The 20672-nt window shown below is 40.4% G+C and overlaps 1 protein-coding gene across 4 annotated transcripts in view; it reads right to left on the reverse strand.

Moving 5' to 3' along the window:
• Positions 1 to 2338: 2338 nt before the first annotated feature.
• Positions 2339 to 20672, reverse strand: part of BEND2 (BEN domain containing 2) — a 29765-nt gene continuing 11431 nt past the window's right edge. For 3 of the 4 annotated variants that reach the window (XM_083842395.1, XM_083842394.1, XM_083842396.1), the window contains exons 4-12: positions 19407 to 19478; positions 19156 to 19230; positions 17370 to 17474; positions 14318 to 14831; positions 12907 to 13107; positions 11883 to 12004; positions 10640 to 10853; positions 9321 to 9524; positions 2339 to 5662 (exon numbers count right to left, since the gene is read on the reverse strand). In XM_083842395.1, coding sequence (XP_083698521.1) covers positions 5427 to 5662; positions 9321 to 9524; positions 10640 to 10853; positions 11883 to 12004; positions 12907 to 13107; positions 14318 to 14831; positions 17370 to 17474; positions 19156 to 19230; positions 19407 to 19478 — 1743 coding nt within the window. In that variant the 3' untranslated portion in view covers positions 2339 to 5426. The other variant, XM_083842397.1, reaches the window with a different exon arrangement.

Below are 20672 nucleotides of genomic sequence, written 5' to 3' on the forward strand. Positions count from 1 at the left end.
AGACAGCAATCTAGATTCCTACACTCAGCCATCGCCTAGACTCAGTTTAAATGTGTGACATTAGCAGGCATTTACTGGTGTAAGAAGCACATACTCTGAACAAGCCATTTTACTGCAGCCAGGGCATTCTGGCCTGGACCAACTAAAAGCACGGACTTCCTTCTGTATACTGGGAGGCAGTAGGCAGAAAATACTGGGCATCTTCTTCTGTACTAGTCCACGCAGTATAGAAACAAATTGAGAGCATTCAATACAAAAATATACAACATCCTTTGGTTATCAACCTTTGCTCCCAAACTGAGATGATTTTTCAGAATTTCACATCCGGTTAGGTCCCTTCCTTTTCCCAAATCTTTTCGGCACTTCTCAGTAAGCTTTCAGTGCCACATCAGTCTGGAGCCTTCCCAAAGCTGGAACGCCTGTTGTTTCAGCAAGTTTCACCTGTCACAGTACTTCAGGATGAAGCCACCTCACACATCTGAAAATCCCCTCCATTTGGACTGGTTTGTTTCTCTGTCATGGCAATGCAGCCCCTCCTATCCCAAGCTAAGCACACAATGATATTTTTACTGTCTCCTGGCCAACAATATCATTACTTTGCCTTCTGAAACCTGATGCTACAAGTAGAAAGACACGTCCTGGCCAAGCTGTGGTCCCTCGCCCAGCTTGGGGAACTCCCAGAGCCTCACACAATTGCCTGTCTGCTGATGCCAGTGGAAGTCTCTTCCTTGATGGGGGCTTTCAAAGGAGATGTCACCCTCAGAAAGTTCATGCTAGCAGACTAAATGCTAAGGAATCAGAGGATGCTGATGCTGGTGTTCCTGCATTTTCCTGCTCACACAACACTGTATGTGAACAGATGCCCCATGTGCCACGTCTAACAGCATCTGTAAATCTTTAACTAGAACAAAAAACGTGTGTCACTGAACAAGCAAATGATCTAATTTGATCATTTTGAAATGACAAGATTTAGATTTAAAAAATGAAGCTCAGCTGAAAGTGAGACATTAATTGTTCAGCAACAGCACCGAAATCAATTTATCAGAGCCGCTCTCTTTCAGAACAGTTGATAACATTTCTTTCAGTCGGGGAGGTTTTCTGTTCTTCAGCAAACTTTCAGCCCTCGGCAGGTGGTGCTAGAGCCCTTCAAACTACCCAGGAGCGAGACAGCCTCTTTCCAGTGCAGAAGTTGTTTTTGTGGATTAGTATAATCGATGTCACCTCACTGTTCAGAAAAAAAAAATAAAGTAAAATAAAAATAAATCAGTGCTAAATACCTACATAGTTCGGGTGGCATTTAAAGTCAGCAGCTCCCATCTCGCTTCACGCAGACACCATTGTACCTTGAGCTGAACAGAAGAAACCAGTGATTGCACAAGAACTACAAAATAATTGTGTTGCTATAGCTATAGACAAGGCAGGAGCAAAGAACTGCACAGATGTTTAATCCATTCCACATCATATTCTAAAATCCTGTGAGCACTCCCATTAAACATCCAAACAAATGCTTGAAGAAAATAGTTGTATTCATATTGTTCGAAGGGAGGAGTTGAAACTGTTGAAGCTGAACATGTCTATGAGAGAGACAATTTCCACACATGCTGCGAATGGCACCTGGAGGATTTAGATGCCCTGAGCAGCCTGTCCCCCCCCCCACATTAACCCCAGAGCTCCTGAGAGCCCAGCCCTCGGCTTCCCTCGCCGACTGGGCGACCCGGTCGCAGTCTCCAGCCTGGCCCCGTCTCCCACACGGACGCATCCTAGACAAAAACAGTAGCAGATTAGAGAGCTGTCCAGTCTGATGCCAGAAGTACCAGATGAACTATCTGAAGTATTGTCTCAAACCCCAAGACTTGAATCATGTGTGAATGGAGTGGCCCAGCTCTGCTGTGTAGAGGATGGAAACTTGTACAGGAGAGTACAGCTCTACTGTACAAAGGATGGAAGGTGAATTTTCAGTGTTTCAAGGGAGCAGATTACCTTCCTGTCATTTTATTCCTTGAAAAGAGAGTAATACAGAAACTGATTCCACTGCGAGTATGGCCTAATTTACTGAAAATGCACTAGTTTAAAGGAATTTCTTAACAATTTTACCCAACTCCCACTCTTCTGTGGAATGCTGTTTCACATAGCTTACACAAAGCTGTAACTGACAAGTCCAAAAGAGCTTTCTTTGGTTTACTCAATCAGTTAAAGCAGTCTAAATTTTGAAGTCATCTCACCTCAATCAGATCTTCTCAAAGCTCTGGTTCTTGAAAGGAGATAAAAAGAATCTTTTCAGATGAAATTGTACCTAAACTGTAGAGCCACGATGCAAGAAATAGTTAACAGACACATATTTAGTCAAGGAGCTATAAGCTAGTTTTATTTGTAAAATACTTTTCCGAAGAGCAAAATACTGTAATTTTATTATATAAAAGTTAGCAAAATTTGATACATTTCTAACAGAAACAAGAAAACTATTTCTACTTTTATTCAATTATTCAACTCTCTTTCAATATGGAAGCTAGAGGAATGCACCACACTAACAGGTTTCAGTGCCAGACAGGTCGTTCAATAAATATATCATTCTACCATTAAAATCTGTGAATGACAGTGAAAAAGTTTCATATAACTACTGAAAAAATATAAGCATTTTTGTATTTTTTTCTGAGGTTTGGAACTAGTAATATCTACACACAATATAAAATTCTTGGCATTTACAAGAAAGATTGTATATAACAGTAACAGCAGAATTTGTTACCAAAGTTCTTATGTTACTGACAAACAGCAGTACAATGTCTCTATTAAAAAAAAAAAAAAAAAGATAAATTCAGCCTATTTCTTAAGTCTTACAGAAGATGTCTGCAAGGAGCTGGCAATGGAAACATACTAATTTCATATTTGATAAGGCCATTGCATATCCTAACTTGCAATAAAAGCTGATCCTATACTGTATAATATAATATAAACTGCCTGTTTGTTATGAATAGAAGGCAAAATGAGAACCAGTACCCTATTTTATCCTATTGCTAACAAAAAACAAAACACATGGAACCTTTGCCTTGGAGAGGACAGAACTAGTTAAATCTTGCTCTGCTATGTACACAGGCATAAATTTGGAAGCCAAAGTTTCAGAGGTGAAACTGGTTCCTTGTGTCAGCTTTCTGAGGAGCTATTTTCTATGAAAAAGTTGGATGTGTGAGACTTAGCTCAGAGATTATGCAGACGGCAAGGCAAATTTATGCAGCAGTTATCCAGTGTGAGAGGGCTGTGTAACTAAAGCTGAAAAGACAAGTAATGGAAAGGCATTGTATTGGGTTTCTGTGGCAAGGTTTTGGTAGCATGGTGGCCGCAGGGGTGTCCTCTGTGAGCAGAGACAAGGAGCTGCCTCATGTCAGACAGAGCCAGCTCCAGCTGGCTCCAGAAAGGACCCACTGCTGGCCAGAGCTAAGGCTGTGATAACATGATTTAAAAAAAAAAAAAAGTAAAAAATGCTGTGTGGAAGCTGTAAGGGAGAGGAATGAGAAATGTGAGAGAAGCAACCCTGCAGATAACATGGTCAGAAAAGAAGGAAGGGGAGGAAGTGCTCTCCAGGTGCTAGCACAACTATCCACACCGCAGCCCGTGGAGAAGCCCACAGTGGAGCAGGTGGACGTGGTCTGAAGGAAGCTGTGGCCCATAGGGGACCCACGCTGGAGCAGTTTGTGGAGGACGGCATCCCGTGGGAGGGACCCCACGTGGAGCAGGGGCAGGGAGTGACCGTGAAGGAGCGGCGGAGACGAAGCCTCAGGGACTGACCACAGCCCCCATTGCCCGTTCCCCTGCACTGCTCAAGTGGAGGAGGTAGAAAAATAAAGACTTAAGCTGAGCCTTTGAAGAAGGGAGAAGAGGAGGAAGGAGAAAGATGGCTTCGGTTTTGTCTCGGTTTCTCACTATCCTACTCTATTTTTAATTGGCAATAAATTAAAACAGTCTTCCCAAATCAAGTCTGCTTTGCTCATGACGGTGAGTGATCTCCCTGACCTTACCTTGACCCTTCATTTTATTTTCTCTCCCTGTCCTGTTGAGGATGGGGAGTGAAAGAGCAGCTTGGCAGGCACCCGGCAGCCAGCCAGCGATAACCCACCACGTTCTGAATACTGAATATACCCACCACATACCAAATACTTGCTCATTTGAAAAAAAGAAGAAAACAGTCATTACCTTCTGTGCAGTTACTGCTGCTGAATTTCAACTTACAAATCAAACTGAGATGTAAAATCAGATATATATGTAGTCATCTGTTTCTATTTATGTATTTTTAGGATTCCCACACCCCAGTAATTTTCAAAATGAGATTTTTATTATTGTTATCTTAATAATTCAGTCCACTAATAAATCTTAGTGTTGTGCGGAAATGCAAGCAAGGGCAGGAATAATCACTGCACATCTTTCAGAGTTAAGTTAACAAGGACAGGACGACAAGTCTTCAGAACAGCAGCCTAACCAGACAGCAAAGTAAATATGCCTAGCTTTGCAGACCAGGAGCCACACGCCTGAATATTAAAAGCTATGATTGTGAGTTTGAGAAAGGTGTACCACTGATGTTGGTGATCTCTGGCTGCATACACACAGCATGCAGCTTGCGTCCTTACAGTCTTAACTGAAGGACCATCACTTGAAGCTGGTGGAAATTACTCTTTCTTAAATCTGAATCAGGATCCAAATCCTCTAGATGTCTGGATGAAAGCTGCAGCCCATTTGCACCCTGGGGACATCAGACAGGATGAGACGTGCCACTGAACCACTACTTCCCTGAAGAAGTGCTTTCTTCGATTTTCATCATGAAAAAACAGAATCGAGCGTTGGGCTGTTTGTTCTGAATGCTTTTTTTTGTAGAGCTAAATCAGAATGAAGAAAAAATTACCAACTGTACTTACAGTGTTGTGTCTCTTTCCTTATCCTGTAACAAAGACTGCTGCTATAGGAAGAGGAAAAAGAGAGATAACAAATGAGCTAGATTCAATAAAAATGTGTTTTCCTTTCTGCATTAGGTATTTTTGCATAATATATCCAACTGTCAGAGCAAATTTCCCTCCTCACACATAAGGAGACAGTTTAGCTGACTATGAATCTTCCTCCACAGAGGGCCATTCTTTCCTCTCCACATTTCTCTATCTGCTTCTGCTGCCTTGATGTGCAATCCATCTTTTGTAATCAAATTAATCTTTCATTGTCATTTAATCATGAAAAGAAAGTGCTTTCAGGGGACAGCACATTACAACCGCTACAGGAAATGGTGGAATTCATCTCTGAGGAGCACAAATGCTACTTCTACAAAGACTTGGGGTTCCTAAGTCTACTGCCAACTTTGGTCTTGTGAAATATGGTATTTAGTGCCGCTGACTACATGGGATTTATCAGAACCTGCTAAATGAAGATTTGAGTCAGCTGTTAAGAGACCTTCAGTCTGCAAGATTGATAGTGTCACTTCCACATGGCTTTACAGAAGTAGGACTCTGTGGGGGACTCTTTTCACTTGATGGTGGCCTTGCCAAGATTCTCCGGCTGATTCCAGCTGTAGCCTTTTTATGGTCGTGTCTGAGACTGCGGATTGTGCTGTTTATGGCAGCCACGCATGCCTTCCAATCATATCCAGTTTCCTTTAGATCAAAGGATGGGTAGTTCTCTTGAAGAAAGTCTAAAAATAAACACGAGTGAATTATCGATTATTTATGCAATTTTATTTTCGGATGTAATTCAGTCAAAACAAGTGCATGCTACCAAAACAAGACACCATAGGCCTGAGGCTTGCAGAGCAAAATTAGAAGGCAGATATTTTTCCCCTTTGTTTGAGATACTTAAGAATGACAAAAGGTCTAAGCATTAAAACAAAACATGCAAAGAAAGTGAGTAACCATTTATGTGGGCTTGACCCCTTAAAGTGCTGAATAACTTCAGCTTCTGCTGCTGAAGCAAGTAAGTCTCAGCCTCCATTTCAGAAAGTCCAGCATTTGGCGAGACTATACCCTCCTCCAGAGGATCTTTGACAACTACGTACAAGAACTATAAGCATCCTCCTGTTTCTGGTGGATGGGTTCAGAGCTGTCTTAGCTCCATCTTTTTGAAATGTGGGAGTTGAAGGGTAGATCAGATCAAACTTGATGATCTTGAAGGTCTTTTGCAACCTAAATTCACTAAACCGAAACACAGCAGTTTAACACAACACAGCTGTAGAGAAACAATGGTGACAGAAAAATAGCAAGAGTTTGTTCCTTACTGATCTTGTTGCAGTACAGTAAACAAATACTTGACTTAGATAGGAAGGGGATAAATAAGGTAAGACTGCTGCACCTTTCTCCCCTTCCAACATGTAAAATGAGTGGTTTTAAGAACAGACTGGTTTTGTTAGTTTTTATTACTGATGAGTGTTCTTCCGAGCTTAGCTGAATTAGGTTTTCTCTCGGCAAGCCCCTAAGATCTTTAAACAGGTACCAAAAAGGAATTCTCAACTGCAATTTCAAATCAAAAGCAATACTTTGTCTAATTCTCTGATTAATGTTTAGATTTACCTTAGTAGAATGAAAGGTACAGCTAGCTGATACTATTTCAGTTTTGTTCTGTTGCTCTCACATCTCCTTATCCTACCAGGTAAAAGCCTAATACAGTTTGCAGCTGATGCTTTGCTTAGCCTATAGTTCCCCACCTGAAGACCTAATTTGCCAGGAAAACATGGGCCGAAAGAAAGACAAGAGCAGAGGGAGAAACCTGCGCTCTAGCAGTTTATTCTACTCTGAGTGGCTTGGAAAAAAAATAAAGGAGGAACGAAAGAAAAAAGGAGAATACTCCTGAGGTATACTGCCAAAGGATACACCAGCTGTTGGCTGAGGCAACAGCCAGGGTCCCTTCACCTCCAGCCCTGACAGCGTGTCTGGCCTCAGAGCTACAGCACGGAAGACAAATTCCTGCTACCAGGCCTTCGTACATGCCCCAGAAATCAGCTTTTTAATAATGCCTTTTCTTTCACAGAGAAGTATTAATTGTTGAGAATATAGCAAAGCTAAGCGGGTCCCCTTCCTGCCCTGCAGGGTTGCATTCAGGGAGCTGATGTGACCGTCCCATCAGGCTATGTTAGAACGTTAAAGAAAACTGGGCCATGGGCTGCCCTCTGGCCCGAAAGCCAAGTGACATGGCCTGGCTGCAAGCACAGAGCAGAGAACTTCGCCTTGCATCTGCTGTGGTGCCCATCTGGTGTGCCTGCAGCATTAAGACACCCTTAATATATCTTCTGAATGCTTAAAATCAAAATAACACGACACAAAATGTGCATACTATGGGAGTATGTGGAGATGCTTAAAGTGGCAAGCTTTCTCAGGCTAGTGGTGGAAGAAAAAACAGTTTGGGAAAAATTACTTTTGTGTATAGTCTTGCCACACTGGGAATGGTTTCTGCTGTACTCTGTCCCTCAAGCCATGCCCAAACATCATCCCAGAGCGTGCAAGTCCCAATACCATTTTATTTAGCAATACTGCTGTAATCTCAGAGGTGAACTTACTGCACGCCTACTAACAGCCACAGAGCAAAGAGCAAACAAAAATCTGATGATCTTCCACCCAATGCTGCTGTTTATGCTGGCCATGCTAAATTCTTAACAGATAATGCCAACTTTTCTTCTGTGTAATAAACCATATGCACCCTTTCCAGCTACAACCTGCTCCACACTCTTCCTCACTTGTTGTTTAATTGTTTTTCTAATTCCACCGCCACTGTCACAGTTCTGCTTGCTTTATCCAGCCTTGCAGGACGGACCAAGTGAAGCAAACAGAAGGCTCCCTTCTCAGGAAGGAGCATGGATCATTGCTGCCCAGAGAGGCTGGCTGTGGAGTTTCCCACTTTGGAGATCTCCAAAAGCTGCCTGGGCAGCCTGCTCTGGGTGTCCCTGCTTGGGCAGGGGAGGTTCCTACCAGCCTCAGCCATGCTGTGGTTCTATTCCAGAAGTCTTAAAGCTGAACTGAGAACAATGCAGAAGGCAAAACACCTGCTACCATTCCAACCATAACATAACCTCTCTTGGCTTCTGGGATAGGATTTGCAAACAGAATAAACAATACTAATCTCCTGAAGACATCCTGGATTCATGTAAGCTGAAGAGATGGCAAAACTGTCCAAATCCATACAAAGGAATAGGTTGTTCTACATTATTTGAAAAGACACACTTCAACAAAGAACCGTTATCCAAATAGCTCAAACTGGTCAAGTTCAAAATGCTGCCTGTTCACTTGGCAGCAGTCCCTATCCTACCTGTAATTTCTAAACCACTAAATAATTTGCTGAGACCTTTTCCCTCAACGGAGCCTGTTAAGTGAGTAGGGACAGCTGACCTCTGAGCCCTTAGAAGGGTGAGGTTCTTGAATCTGTTTCTTTCTGATCACTCAGGCTGAGGAACCTCGGGAGGCCTCTACTCCAACCTCCCGCCCAAAGCAGGGCCAGCTCTGAGGTCAGGCAGCATTGCTCAGGGATTTGTCCATTGAGGCATGGAAAAAGGACAAAGATAAAACAACTTTCACAGAGCAACCTGCTCCAGTGCTTGACTGTCCTCATGGGCAAAATGCTTCTGCTCATATCCAGTCTGAATCTCTCATTTCCGTTTATGCCTGTGGTCTCTCATCCTCCCACATTCAATGCTGCAAAGAGCTTTGCTCTCTCTTCTCATTAAACTCTTTCTGGCAGACTGCTTTTCCTTGGAGCCTTTTTTTTTCCAGACCAAATAAGCCCAGTTTCCTCCCTGGACAAGAGTTCTAGTCTACTGTCCCTTTTGGTGGCCCACAAGCTCCCACCTACGAGCTTCCCAAATAAGCCTAAGCCTGCTCTCCTAAGCTACAGGGTCTGCTCTCAAACCTTTCCAACTCTCCTTGGGATCCTGAGGTCCATTATTTCACAGTTTCTATAGGCAATACTGCCACTGATTATCACACCTAACCTTGTTCGTGAAGAGCATCAGAACCTGCTGCGTATTACTTCTGCTTAGCCTATCCAGCACTTGTATGAAGAAACTACCTCTGACACCCTTCAGAACCCTTGGGGACTGCTTGCATCTCCCACTGTGTCACCCTTTCAAGTAGTGTCAAGGAAACTGAGTTTCCCCCTAAGAACAAGGTTTGTGATCTGGAGACTTCCTTAACGTGTTTGAATAGACTTTAACTACTTTCTCTCAACTTTTTCCACTACTTGTACTAGTATTTGTCAAAACAGTTTCACAGAACAATTCCTGAAGCTGCATGGTTTGTTCTTAAGACACAGAGTCAATCGGTCTTTTTAATTTCCCCCATTATCATTTGAACAAAGGTTTTCTTTCTTACCTCTGAGAGCATTAATCCTGTTACAGTCCAGTGGACTCATGCCACGTTCAAGATTACCGTATACGTTGCTTTTCACCAGCACGTCTTCAGTGAACAGATGACGGATTAGGTAGCGAGCTGACAACTCCGGCCGAGACTTCCCCTTAGCCACATAAATGACTGAGAAAGGCAGCTGGACGTTGCGCCATGGACTTCCAAGTAGTTCTGGAAAAAAAGTCATGGAGAGAAGTATTTTACTCATTCCATACCACCTATCCCGTAAAATGGATGTATTACACTGAAACTACAACACAAAATATTCTCCCCTGAAACTACTGTACTTGGTTGGAGAGACCGGAGCAAAACTGCAACACGACAGCTAATTCTAAAATATAACAGATTGTAGACAGATGTTCCAGTAGCCAAAAAACTTGCCTGTTTTACAACAGTGTAATAGCACTTCTGATACGCTTTCAGCAATGCTAGCAATGTAGCCTTCATTAATGATCACTCTCTAAATGGTTTTCCTCTCATGTGTAAAGAAGATGCTATTCCAATTACACAAATAAATAAAAGTTCCGCTATTACAATGGTGCTTAGGTCCCTTAAGCGGAAACTGAAAACAGTGAATATTTTTACAACCACTTCAGCATGACTCCACTGCCAACCAGGCAGTTCTTTGGGGGTCAGAATAGTAGTAACAGATCACGGGTGCAGGAGCAGATCTGCTAGAGCCCCAAAGTGATTCTAATCAAATAATACAAATGCAACTAACAGTTCATTTTCCTTGAAGCTCTCTACAGGCATCATATGCTGAACATGAACTTTCCAGCTGATGCATTTATGTTATCTTTTTTTTTTTTTTTAAGTGCAAAGGCTACCTTAAGATTTATTTTTTTCTTTAATTGTCAGTTTAACAGAAGGATGTGTTTTTCTTCTGAAATTACAATATCATTTCGTAAATATTCTGAACGAGCTCACTCCATTAAATTAGAATATCTATCCAAAAAATATTGCAAAAAAGGGACAAGTGTGAAGCAATTCCTGGAGAAGTGAAAGACTGAGCAGACTATCTTACAACTGAACTTTCCAGTCTTATAGTGGACATACTGTTATTTCCCATAACACGGGAAACTGGTAGATGCAAACATTCTGTTAGCCAGATCATGTTCCTGTTTGCTCCCAAGAAGACTTACACACCAAGAGGCTAAGAGAAGAGTCACATAGTTCAGCAAATCCCTTTACTTCACAATTTCACCTATAGTAGCAACTTCTGCTTTTCATTGACCATTTAAAACATAACATGCATAAATCCAGAGGATGACAATTTCTCAGTTTACCCATGGGTTCCAAAGACTGCAGTTTCTTGACTGAAGGTGTGTGAAAAGGTTCTGGAAACTTTTCCCATCCTGAGTTCTGCAGACTGTCAGTTGTGGAAATGGTGATTTTCTGAGGGTTTTGAGAACTCCCTTCATTATCTTCATTACAATTTAAATCTACACACAGAGATGTATCTGGAGTGTCGGCTAATTTTTCTTTCCCGTCAGCTATCTCCTGAAACAAGTAAATGAGGTTAACACGCGCACCAGAAAAAGCCTACCTGTTTTCTATTTAGTGTTCCAGTTCGTTTCCCATTTAGTGTAAATTAGATTCCATGTATTTACAATGTAGTTATTGCTGAATCTCTATCATCACAGCTACAGGTGAAACAGATACTACATATTCATGGCTTGGCACAAAGGTTTGTAGAAGCAGAGGTGAATGGAGTTGCAGGTGTTTTGGGAGTGATGCTTCCGTAAATATAAAGTCGAAATGCATAACTGGATATATCTGATGGAAAGGCTGTGAAAACAGTGCTAGCAGCTACATGTCTAAGCTCTCAACCAGATCTGATGCTACTCCTGGGCTAAGGGAGTTGGGGTTGTTCAGCCTGGAAAAGAGAAGGCTCCAGGGAGATCTTACGGCAGCTTTACAGTACCTAAAGGGGCCCTACAGGGAAGCTGGGGAGGGACTCTTGGTTAGGTAGTGTAGGGATAGGACAAGGGGGAATGGCTTTAAACTAAAAGAGGGTAGGTTTAGATTGGATATAAGGAAGAAATTCTTTACTGTGAGGGTGGTGAGGCACTGGGAGAGGTTGCCCAGAGAAGCTGTGGATGCCCCATCCCTGGAGGTGCTCAAGGCCAGGCTGGATGGGGCCTTGGGCAGCCTGGTCTGGTGGGAGGTGTCCCTGCCCAGGGCACGGGCGGTGGAATTAGATGATCCTTAAGGTCCCTTCCAGCCCAAACCATTCTGTGATTCTATGACTTACAGAACTTTCCTTTTAGTATCTTATGTCTACATGTATCTTATTAACTGAATGCTGGGCATGGGAGCTGGAAGAGACAGAGGAAGGAAAAGGACTATGCTGCCAGTACTCCCCATATGGAACCAGTGCTGCAGTCAGCAGACCCATGCTGAGCAAGGCAAAGACAGAACCCATGGAATTTCCAATTAGTGCACCGTATAACTAGGAGTTCAAATAATTAATTTGACAAGGAAACACAAATTTTGTACTTAATAAATTACCACCTTGAGACAACTTACTGGGTTTATTTTTGTTTCAGAGCGTAAACAGCGGATCATAGCATTGACATTTGTGATACAGGTTTTCCAGTCTTTTCCATATTCACTCAAATCATAGTTTGGAAAGTTAGTTGCAAGAAACTCTGCATATAAAATGTAGAAAATTGTTTAAGCTTCATGACAAGAAAGCAGTAATTAAAAGTATTCTCATTTAGAAAGGAGAGAAGGCTAAGAAACGCTTGATCTTTTTAGGAGCTTTGTATTTCTAGCTTTTATGAAAGAGATGGTAAACTCATGTTTTGAAGGTAAGCAGCAGTATGAAATTAAGATGTACAGTGATATCTTTTTAATGTGTTGACAGTAATGCTTTTATTAAGCAATTTCTGGTAGAATTAAGGGAAAGATGTAACTTAAGATACCAACTTAAAAAAAAAAGACTGAGTAATTCTGATGCTGCAACAACTTTATACAGTTCATGCAAATCTCCCAGCCTTTAAAAAGGAAGGAGGAGATGCATGGGTTCACACATCTGTGCCACAAGATTTGGGGTAAATAGCTTGACAACGTTAAAAAATAATAATAAAAGCTCTCCTCATCTTCACCATTTCTCAAACAAACAAGAAAAGTGACATAAAGAGAAAGAAGAGTGTTTAAGAATAAGAATCATCAGGTAACATTTGTCCTGAGTGCACAATGGCCATAAAAAAAAAACATAAAAAAAACTACAAAACCCATAACATACACGCAAAGTAAGTAGTAATGAAAAATTTAGAAGCACTTAGCATAACTCATGAACAAGAACTAAATGGAACTACGAGAAAGCAGAGTTGTTTTATCCATTTTGAACAAAAACGGACATTGAGAATCACAAAGCAGGAAATTCAAAAACCAAAAGACACAGCAGAGCAGAGCACATCCACAACTGCGTTTAGCAGTTGCTGGACAATGATGATCATTACCATAGAGAAAAGGACACCTATACGGTAAAATCTCTGACAAGTACTGAAGAAGAAAGTAAACCTGTGCATTTTCAGAAGCTGCATACCTCTTATTGCAGCAATTTTGTTGGGATCCAGTGTTCTGCGCCCCCGCGCACTCACTCCCATAATGCTACACAATAAGGTCTCCTTGGGGAACAAGACCCGAACTAAGTAGCGAGCTGCGTACTTTGGTTTAGTCTTTTGCCGAGCTTTCATCAAATAGTTTCCAAGAACTTTCACATTTCTCACCGGGTCACCAACATACTCTTTTGTAAAACAAAAACATTCAAAGAGAAAATAAAATATAATAAATTATAAAAAAAAATAAAAATCAAGAGAGTCATTAAAAAGAAATAGTGTTTCAAACTGTTTCTTAACCTCTAAGCCAGCCTCTGTATATGCTCTCCACTAAAACTAATTCTCCTATATATTACTTATCTTTACTCTTACAGAAATAAAGCCACAGCTTTAAGTTGTTAACAGAACTGTCTTAGTTTCACATTAACACTAACACAACTAACTGAAATAATAACACCCAAGAAAACATATTAAACACATAAGAGGTTAAAATGTTTGTACAAGTCTATTTTTGCACACGTACAGATACTATATGTTTTCAAGACGACCCATGAATAATGGCACAACCATACACACTGCTGCTAAATCACACATTGCTTACAAATTCGCAGACAGGTATCTGGGTATTTCACCTACTACTCACGTAGCTCTTCAGCTGTATGAACTTGTATTTTACACCAAAAGCAACCAAAACCTCATAGCTCAGATTTCCACATTACTCAGAGCATTTACAAAGAAATACATTATTAAAAAAAACCAAAAAACTGGTGCTATTTGATACGTGCTTGCTTTTTATATCACAACAATGTACAGAATTCTTCATTTTCTGTGGAATACAGTATTTTGGAAGAAACCAAACACTGGAGCATTTGAGGACAGAAAGGATTTTTCACAAAACTTTCCACAAGAACAAAACAGGTATTTTCTTCACACGAATCAGGTAAGCTGTTTCTTAAATACTCAACATCCATGCAGGCATATGCTTCAACTTTACTTACAATTTCTTGTCTTTTAAAAAATATGCACAGTATGAATGTATTACTTATAACACGCAGGTCAAAAATAGTTTACATCAAGAGTCCTAAGAGAGAATAAAAGGTCTTAGTCTTAAAATAACCCAAAGCATGTACTGTAAATCAAAGGCTTTTCTTAGTCTATACAACTGTATATACACTGTGCAGAGGTTTTTAACTGATCCCCAGCATATTAAACACTCCTACGACCTTCTTTTCAAGGGATTTAAACACTATTCTATAATAAGCATGTTTGTAAAGGCAGCCAGTTCTGTTCCTTTACTTTTGTTAAATGATGACAAAGAGATTTCTTTAGACATAATTTTCTACACTAAGAGCAATTTTTTAGCCTATATGTCTGTGTGTTTATTGCAAAGGAACTCACCGAAGCTTGGATGGATGGAGACCGAAGAAGATGGCAGTTCCTTACTAATGTTCACACTCCCAGATGCATTTCTGTAGTTCACCACCACAGCTTTGTTTCCCAGGCTGGTCTCAGATGGTGCTGGCATCACTGAGGATGCCACTGAGGAAGGTGCACTGTTGACAGTACTTTCCACAACACTGGCTGAAAGATTTGATTGCGGAGGAAGGTCAGGGATGCCGTTAGTTGTTGTGAATGGTGAATGCAATGAATGTGTAGAAACTATGGTGGGAAGTGGAGGGCTCTGCCTAAGAACAGGCTGCTGCGGTTCAAGCTGAACAGTCTGTTGAACACTTTTTATTGTGGAATTGACCTGAACGTGGCCATTTTGTAAAGCGACCCTTATGACTGGGTTATGCATTCCCTGGCCTGGTGAAGAGAACTGAAGACTTGATTCCCTTTCCACGGATTTTTGTACTCTTATTCTTCCTTGGGGCAAATGACTGGAACTTCTGTATGTAAATCCAACTGGTTTCTGTAAATGTGATTCAGAAAACAATTAAATGGTTAAATTAGATATAGCTGATCTTTCGAAAACCAGGAATACTACTTTTTAGTATTTATGCTATTGGCAATAGACTTCACAGGATCACAGTGTGGCTGGGGCTGGCAGGGCCCTCTGGGCTCACCTGCTCCAAGCCCTGCCCAAGCAGGGACACCCAGAGCAGGCTGCCCAGGGCCATCTCCAGCAGCTCTGGAGATCTCCAAGGAGGAGACCCCACAGCCTCTCTGGGCAGCCTGTGCCAGCGCATCACCCGCACAGCACAGAAGTGCTGCCTGGTGCTCAGAGGGAGCCTCCTGTGCTCCAGTTCATGCCCACTGCCTCTTGTCCTGGCACTGGGCACCACTGAAAGGAGGCTGGCTCCATCTTCTTTGCACGTGTCCGTTCAGCTATTTATACACCTGAATAAAGTATAAGATCCTCCCTGAGCCTGCTCTTCTCCAGGCTGAAGAGTCTCAGCTCTCTCAGCATCTGGAGAGATGCTCCAGTCCCTTAACCACTTTCATGGCCCTGTGTTTAACTCTTATTATGTCCACATCCCGATGGTACTGGGGGGCTCACACTGGAGACAACACTCCAGCACACTTCACGCCTCACTGTCATGAGGCCACTGCTATTCTTCTTCTTTCTTTTATTCTCACTTGTAGTTCAGACACTAAGAGTTTATCTGGTCAGCTTGAGTGCTTCTCAAGTTTTCTCTACCTGGGGTGCTGGCTTTTTTTTTTTTTTTTAACTTTCTAAAAAGACAGAGAAATGTATAATGAGAAAGACACCTTTGTGAAAGCTCATTTTTAGTGGAAAAAAAATAATAATGGGCAAAATAAAGTTAAGAGTTTCTGAACCATTGACCCAGACTTCTGAATTATCAAGGGCTGTCCACTGCTATATTAGTTTCCTTTTAATAAAGAAAAAACAAAACTGATTCACCTTCTCTCCTGGCTCCCTCTTCATTCTTTATTTGCTGGCTGAAAGCACTGAACATCCAGATCTTGCCCATAATGGCAGACTCCAAAGTGACTAAAAAGGACAAACTAAGAGATGGGCTATGCTTTCCATCTTTTGGAGTCTTTCGTTAAGAAACATACGCACCCTAAAACTTATATTCTAGTTTGAAATTCACTGATCAGGAGTTACCCAATGTAGCTGATATATTTTTGTTTAGTTGTTTAAAAACAGAGGTCTGATCATATTCCACCCTTGCAACCTTTAAAAATCTATAACCTCAGGAAAGGCTTACCTAAATGTTTGTCCATTTCTCTGAGTATTTGAGTTGATTTCATTAAAAAAAAAAAAAGTACCTTCACCAGAAACCTCTCCTTATTTATATCCTTAGCCCATTACAGACATAACAATAGCACAGCTTTAAAAATTCACAGCATTCCTGATGGTTTCAAAGAGAAAATGCAAGCAGAACCTGAGAAAATGGTTGGCAGCATACATTTGCTGGCTTCTGTCTTGCACCATATAATGATAAAAGTTTTCTTTAAAAAAGCTGTGCAGGTTATTTTTAATTTGAACATTAAAGTAGCTGCCTTGCCACCTGATCAAAGGGACAGCTAAGAAAGCAGAGGTCATGTGGTCCAAGTACTGCTAACGACACCGATTTGTTCCCCAAATCTTGTGTTTTTGGTTAATTGGACAGTACAAGCTGTCAGGACAAGTTGTCAGGACAAATAAGTACTGCCATATAAAATATAACATCCAATTCATAACTGACATGCATGAAAGTGTCATCATGTTTACTCGCATACGTTTTACTCAATGCAAATGGCTTTACTGATGTCTTGATGTCTCTTGACAACAGAATCACCTCTGCCACGTTAAAAGCTTTGTAGTATTGTTGACAAAGAAAGGTCATTACAGATTTTGTGACCTTCAAAAATCACCTGTAATGTTTTTCCTTTAAAGAGCGTTTGTACTTAAAATACAAATACTCTGTCTCTTTAGTTAACAGCAGATTAACCATGTAAAAACAAAATAGATAACGTACTCAGCATTGTGCCTTCTTAAAAATTTTGAAGAAAGTCATTTTATTAGAAAAATACAATTCTGTACTGCAACAATGGAGAGGACAACACACCACTAAGGTCTAAAAATCAACTTGCTAATGGAATCAGCATGGTTCTGTGATGCATAAGCTCTCTTCTAACTCTTGAAACCAATGAGACAGTACACCACACCTGGTCAAACAGTAACAGAAATATAACCAAATAATACGTAACCTACACAATTCCTTCCCATTCCTTCCAACAAGAACAGATTTTTACAGCATCTAGTACGGGATCCTGAATTTGATGAGGGCCACTGGCAATTCTGTGACCACTAGTCAACAACAACACAGGAGACTGAAGCTGTCATATAATAAGAAATCTAGAACAATTGAATTGAAATGGAATCAACTAGTTTGCTACTATTTTTAGTCTTAGTGAAAGGTTTTTCATTTTAAATAAGCATCAGAAGAAATGAGAAAATTAAAAGAAAAAAAAAGTTCTCAAGTTCTTTAATACTTACAGGTTTGAGCAACAGTGGCCTCACACGAGTATGCTGCATTTCTGAAACCTTTCGATGTAGTAGGTCAAGCTTTTTATCCAGTTTCTGAATGGCATCATACATGGCCTGATAACAAATGTACAGGTTTAAATGTACAGCATTGTTTCCCAAGAACCCAATTTAAATCTGAAGAAATCAAGTAAATTCCACTAAAGGCAAAATTTCCTCCCTAACATTGGGCAAGATCAGTAAATAATAAATATCTTCTTTAAGCACATTAAACATGAATGCAAATAACAATAGTAAATATCATGGTAAAAAGAATTCTCAGAGAAGCCCACTCCTGCTATTTTAACATGGATGGCATTTACATGTTGTTCTTCCTGCTTGTGTAATGTTTTCATTTTATCTACTATTTGGTACATTTCACTTTACATTGAAAAGCTACTGACAACCAGTAAAGGAAGCTAGGTATATACTATTTTAAGTCACAATAAGCTCCCAAGTACAGAGGTGAAAGGCTCGTAGGCAGTCACTGAAATATTGATTTTTATATCACTAATGGAAATATATTTAGAACAATACTGTCTGTAAAGTTAAATTCCCAAATGGAATTCAATCCAGCCAAGGATGTCATCAAAGACAAGAAGTGCTTCTAGAAGGACATGGGTAACAAAGGGAAGTCTAGGGAAAATGTGGGTCCATTGCTGAATGAGATAGTGGGACAGGGAAAAGAAGCACTGAATGCCTTCCTTGCCTCAGTCTTTACTAGCAAGACAGGCCTTCAGGAACCCCAGAGACCAGAGGTAAAGACTGGAGCAAGGAAGGTATGTCCTTGGTGGAAGAGGATGAGGTCAGGGAACACTTAAGCAAATTGGACATTCGTAAGTCCATAGGCCCTGATGGAATGTATCTATGCTGAGAGAGCTGGCAGGTGCTACTGCAAGACCACTCTTGATAATTTTAAATCAATCGTGACAATTTGGAGAAGTGCCAAATGACTGGATGAAAGTAAATGTCACTCCTGTCTTCAAGAAGGGTAAGAAAAAGGACCCCAGGAACTACAGGCTAGTCAACCCCACCTCAGTCCTAGGGAAGGTGATGGAGCAGCTAAGGCTGGAAACCATTTCCAGGCACACAAAGGACAAGAAAATAATTAAAAGCAGTCAGCATTGTTTCACCATGGGGAAGTCAAGCTTGACCAACCTGATAAGCTTCTGTGATGAAATGAGCAGCCTGATGGATGAGGGGAGGGCAGCAGATATTGTCTACCTCGTCTTCAGCAAGGCCTTTGACACTGTCAACCATAAGAGTCTCATACACAAGCTGTTGATGTATGGGCTGGATGAGCAGCAAGATGGATTGGAACTGGCTGAACAGCCAGGACCAGAGGGTGGTGAACAGTGTCACACAGCCTAACTGGAGGCCAGACTTCAGATGTCAAAAGTAAAGAACTCACCAAAACAACACTAGCAGCATTTTGGCAGATTTTTGACAAGCCTTGGGGACTTTCAAAGGCTGGGTATGTATGACAGTCAGATCTTTCCAATTACTGTAAAGCCCCTCACAGTAAATCACTTTTGTATTAAAGCTTAAGATTTGAAGTATTCATGCCAGCTATGGTGTGAGAAGTTCAGAGTACAAAAAAAATTATATTTTCACTGAAAATACAGCAATTAAGTGAAAGCCAGCCAGTGAACAACTGGAAAGGCTGAAGTTCTAGCTTATCAAATATAGATTTCAAATCTTCCTGAAGTTTACCTAAAATTGTTTCAATGCCATGGAAGGGAAAGAGAAAAAAAAATACCTGGCAATAACTGAGGACCTCCATAAGAGTTTTCTGCTGATCTCCAATGTAGGAAGCTTCGGATACAATACTCCCCTTTTTCATTAAAATAATATTAAAAAAAAAAAAGTGTAAGCTAGCAATACACACACAGTCTTATGATAAAACGTTAATGAAACAAATCCCAACTTCAAACATCATTTTAGTCTATGCCAAAATATATAACCCCAAAGCAGTACTTACAAGTCATTAACAAAAGAACGTGAACTTACACATTCATAATCTGGTTCATACTCATAAATGACACTGTCACTGTCTTCATACTCTCCTTCCCTGGTTCTCATCTGGGAAATAACATAAAGAACTTGTAATGTTCTGAAAAATGAAAGAATTCTGCATATAAACAACAGAGAGAACCTGTTAGGAATCTTACTTAGACACTTTCAGTTGTTGCTATATTCCCTCCCTGGCTACAAAAGGGCCCAAGAAAGTGAGATTTAACAAAGGCATCTCATTTATGTGCCTGCAGTTAGGTCATATGAATACTCACCTCATCTTTGGTTTTACGGTATTGTATTCATGTTTAAAATAAACCTCTTCCAAATTTTTATTAAAGATATGTATTGTTATTTGGTTATACTAAGGCCAGAACTTTCTCATACAGCTACATAGGTAATAACTACTATTGTAACTTTACTAATATATAACTATAGTCATATCCTGTATAACCAGGCTTATGTAATTATGAGACTCCACACACATTTTTACACTAATTTAAATAAATTTTTTTTCCTCTAATTGATTTATTTCAATGGTTGTAACTCTGCACCAAAATGCTGTAAAAATGTCTATCCACCAGCTAATTAAAGTAATTTTCTTGCTTGAAAGGAGTTGCATGAAAAGTCCTTTTAGATGGGAATCAACAGTGCCACCACCTGGACAACGTTAATGTTTTTACTTTAGTGGATAGGAGTAGTTCCTGTCCACCATACAGGATAGATTTGGAGGCTTTGTTTTTACAAAACAGAAACAAACAACAAAAAAAGCCACCAAAAAGAAATAAAGAAAAGAAAACTTTAAGACATATTTATTTGGGGATAACTGTGAAAGAGGGAATTATATTCTTTACAAGAGGTAGAATTATAAGAGAAGGTGCACTGTTAATCATTAGACAACCCAACTCCTAAAATTTAAGGAGTTATCCTCTGTATGGTGACACAAACAAAGTTTCAGACCTGCCTCAAGATAAAAACATATGTAATCTGTCTTTGATCAGAACCTGTCATCAGGTCATGAGTGCAAACCCTTATTCAACATTATGTTCCAACTCTATTTAATCCTAAACTGCACAAATATTTTACTGCAAAATAAGAGCATGTACATGGAAAGTAAGTTGCTCTCTTGTGTAGACTACTTGTTACTATACATAAGTACAATATCCAGCATAAGGTTTTACCCATGCTGGAAGCTCCCAGACACACTGTGGATATATCCTACCCACGCTTCATCAAAATGTCATCAAATGAGCATAGAAAAGC

Source organism: Anser anser (genome assembly GCF_964211835.1).
Source record: "Anser anser genome assembly, chromosome: 1".
Taxonomy (NCBI): domain Eukaryota; kingdom Metazoa; phylum Chordata; class Aves; order Anseriformes; family Anatidae; genus Anser; species Anser anser.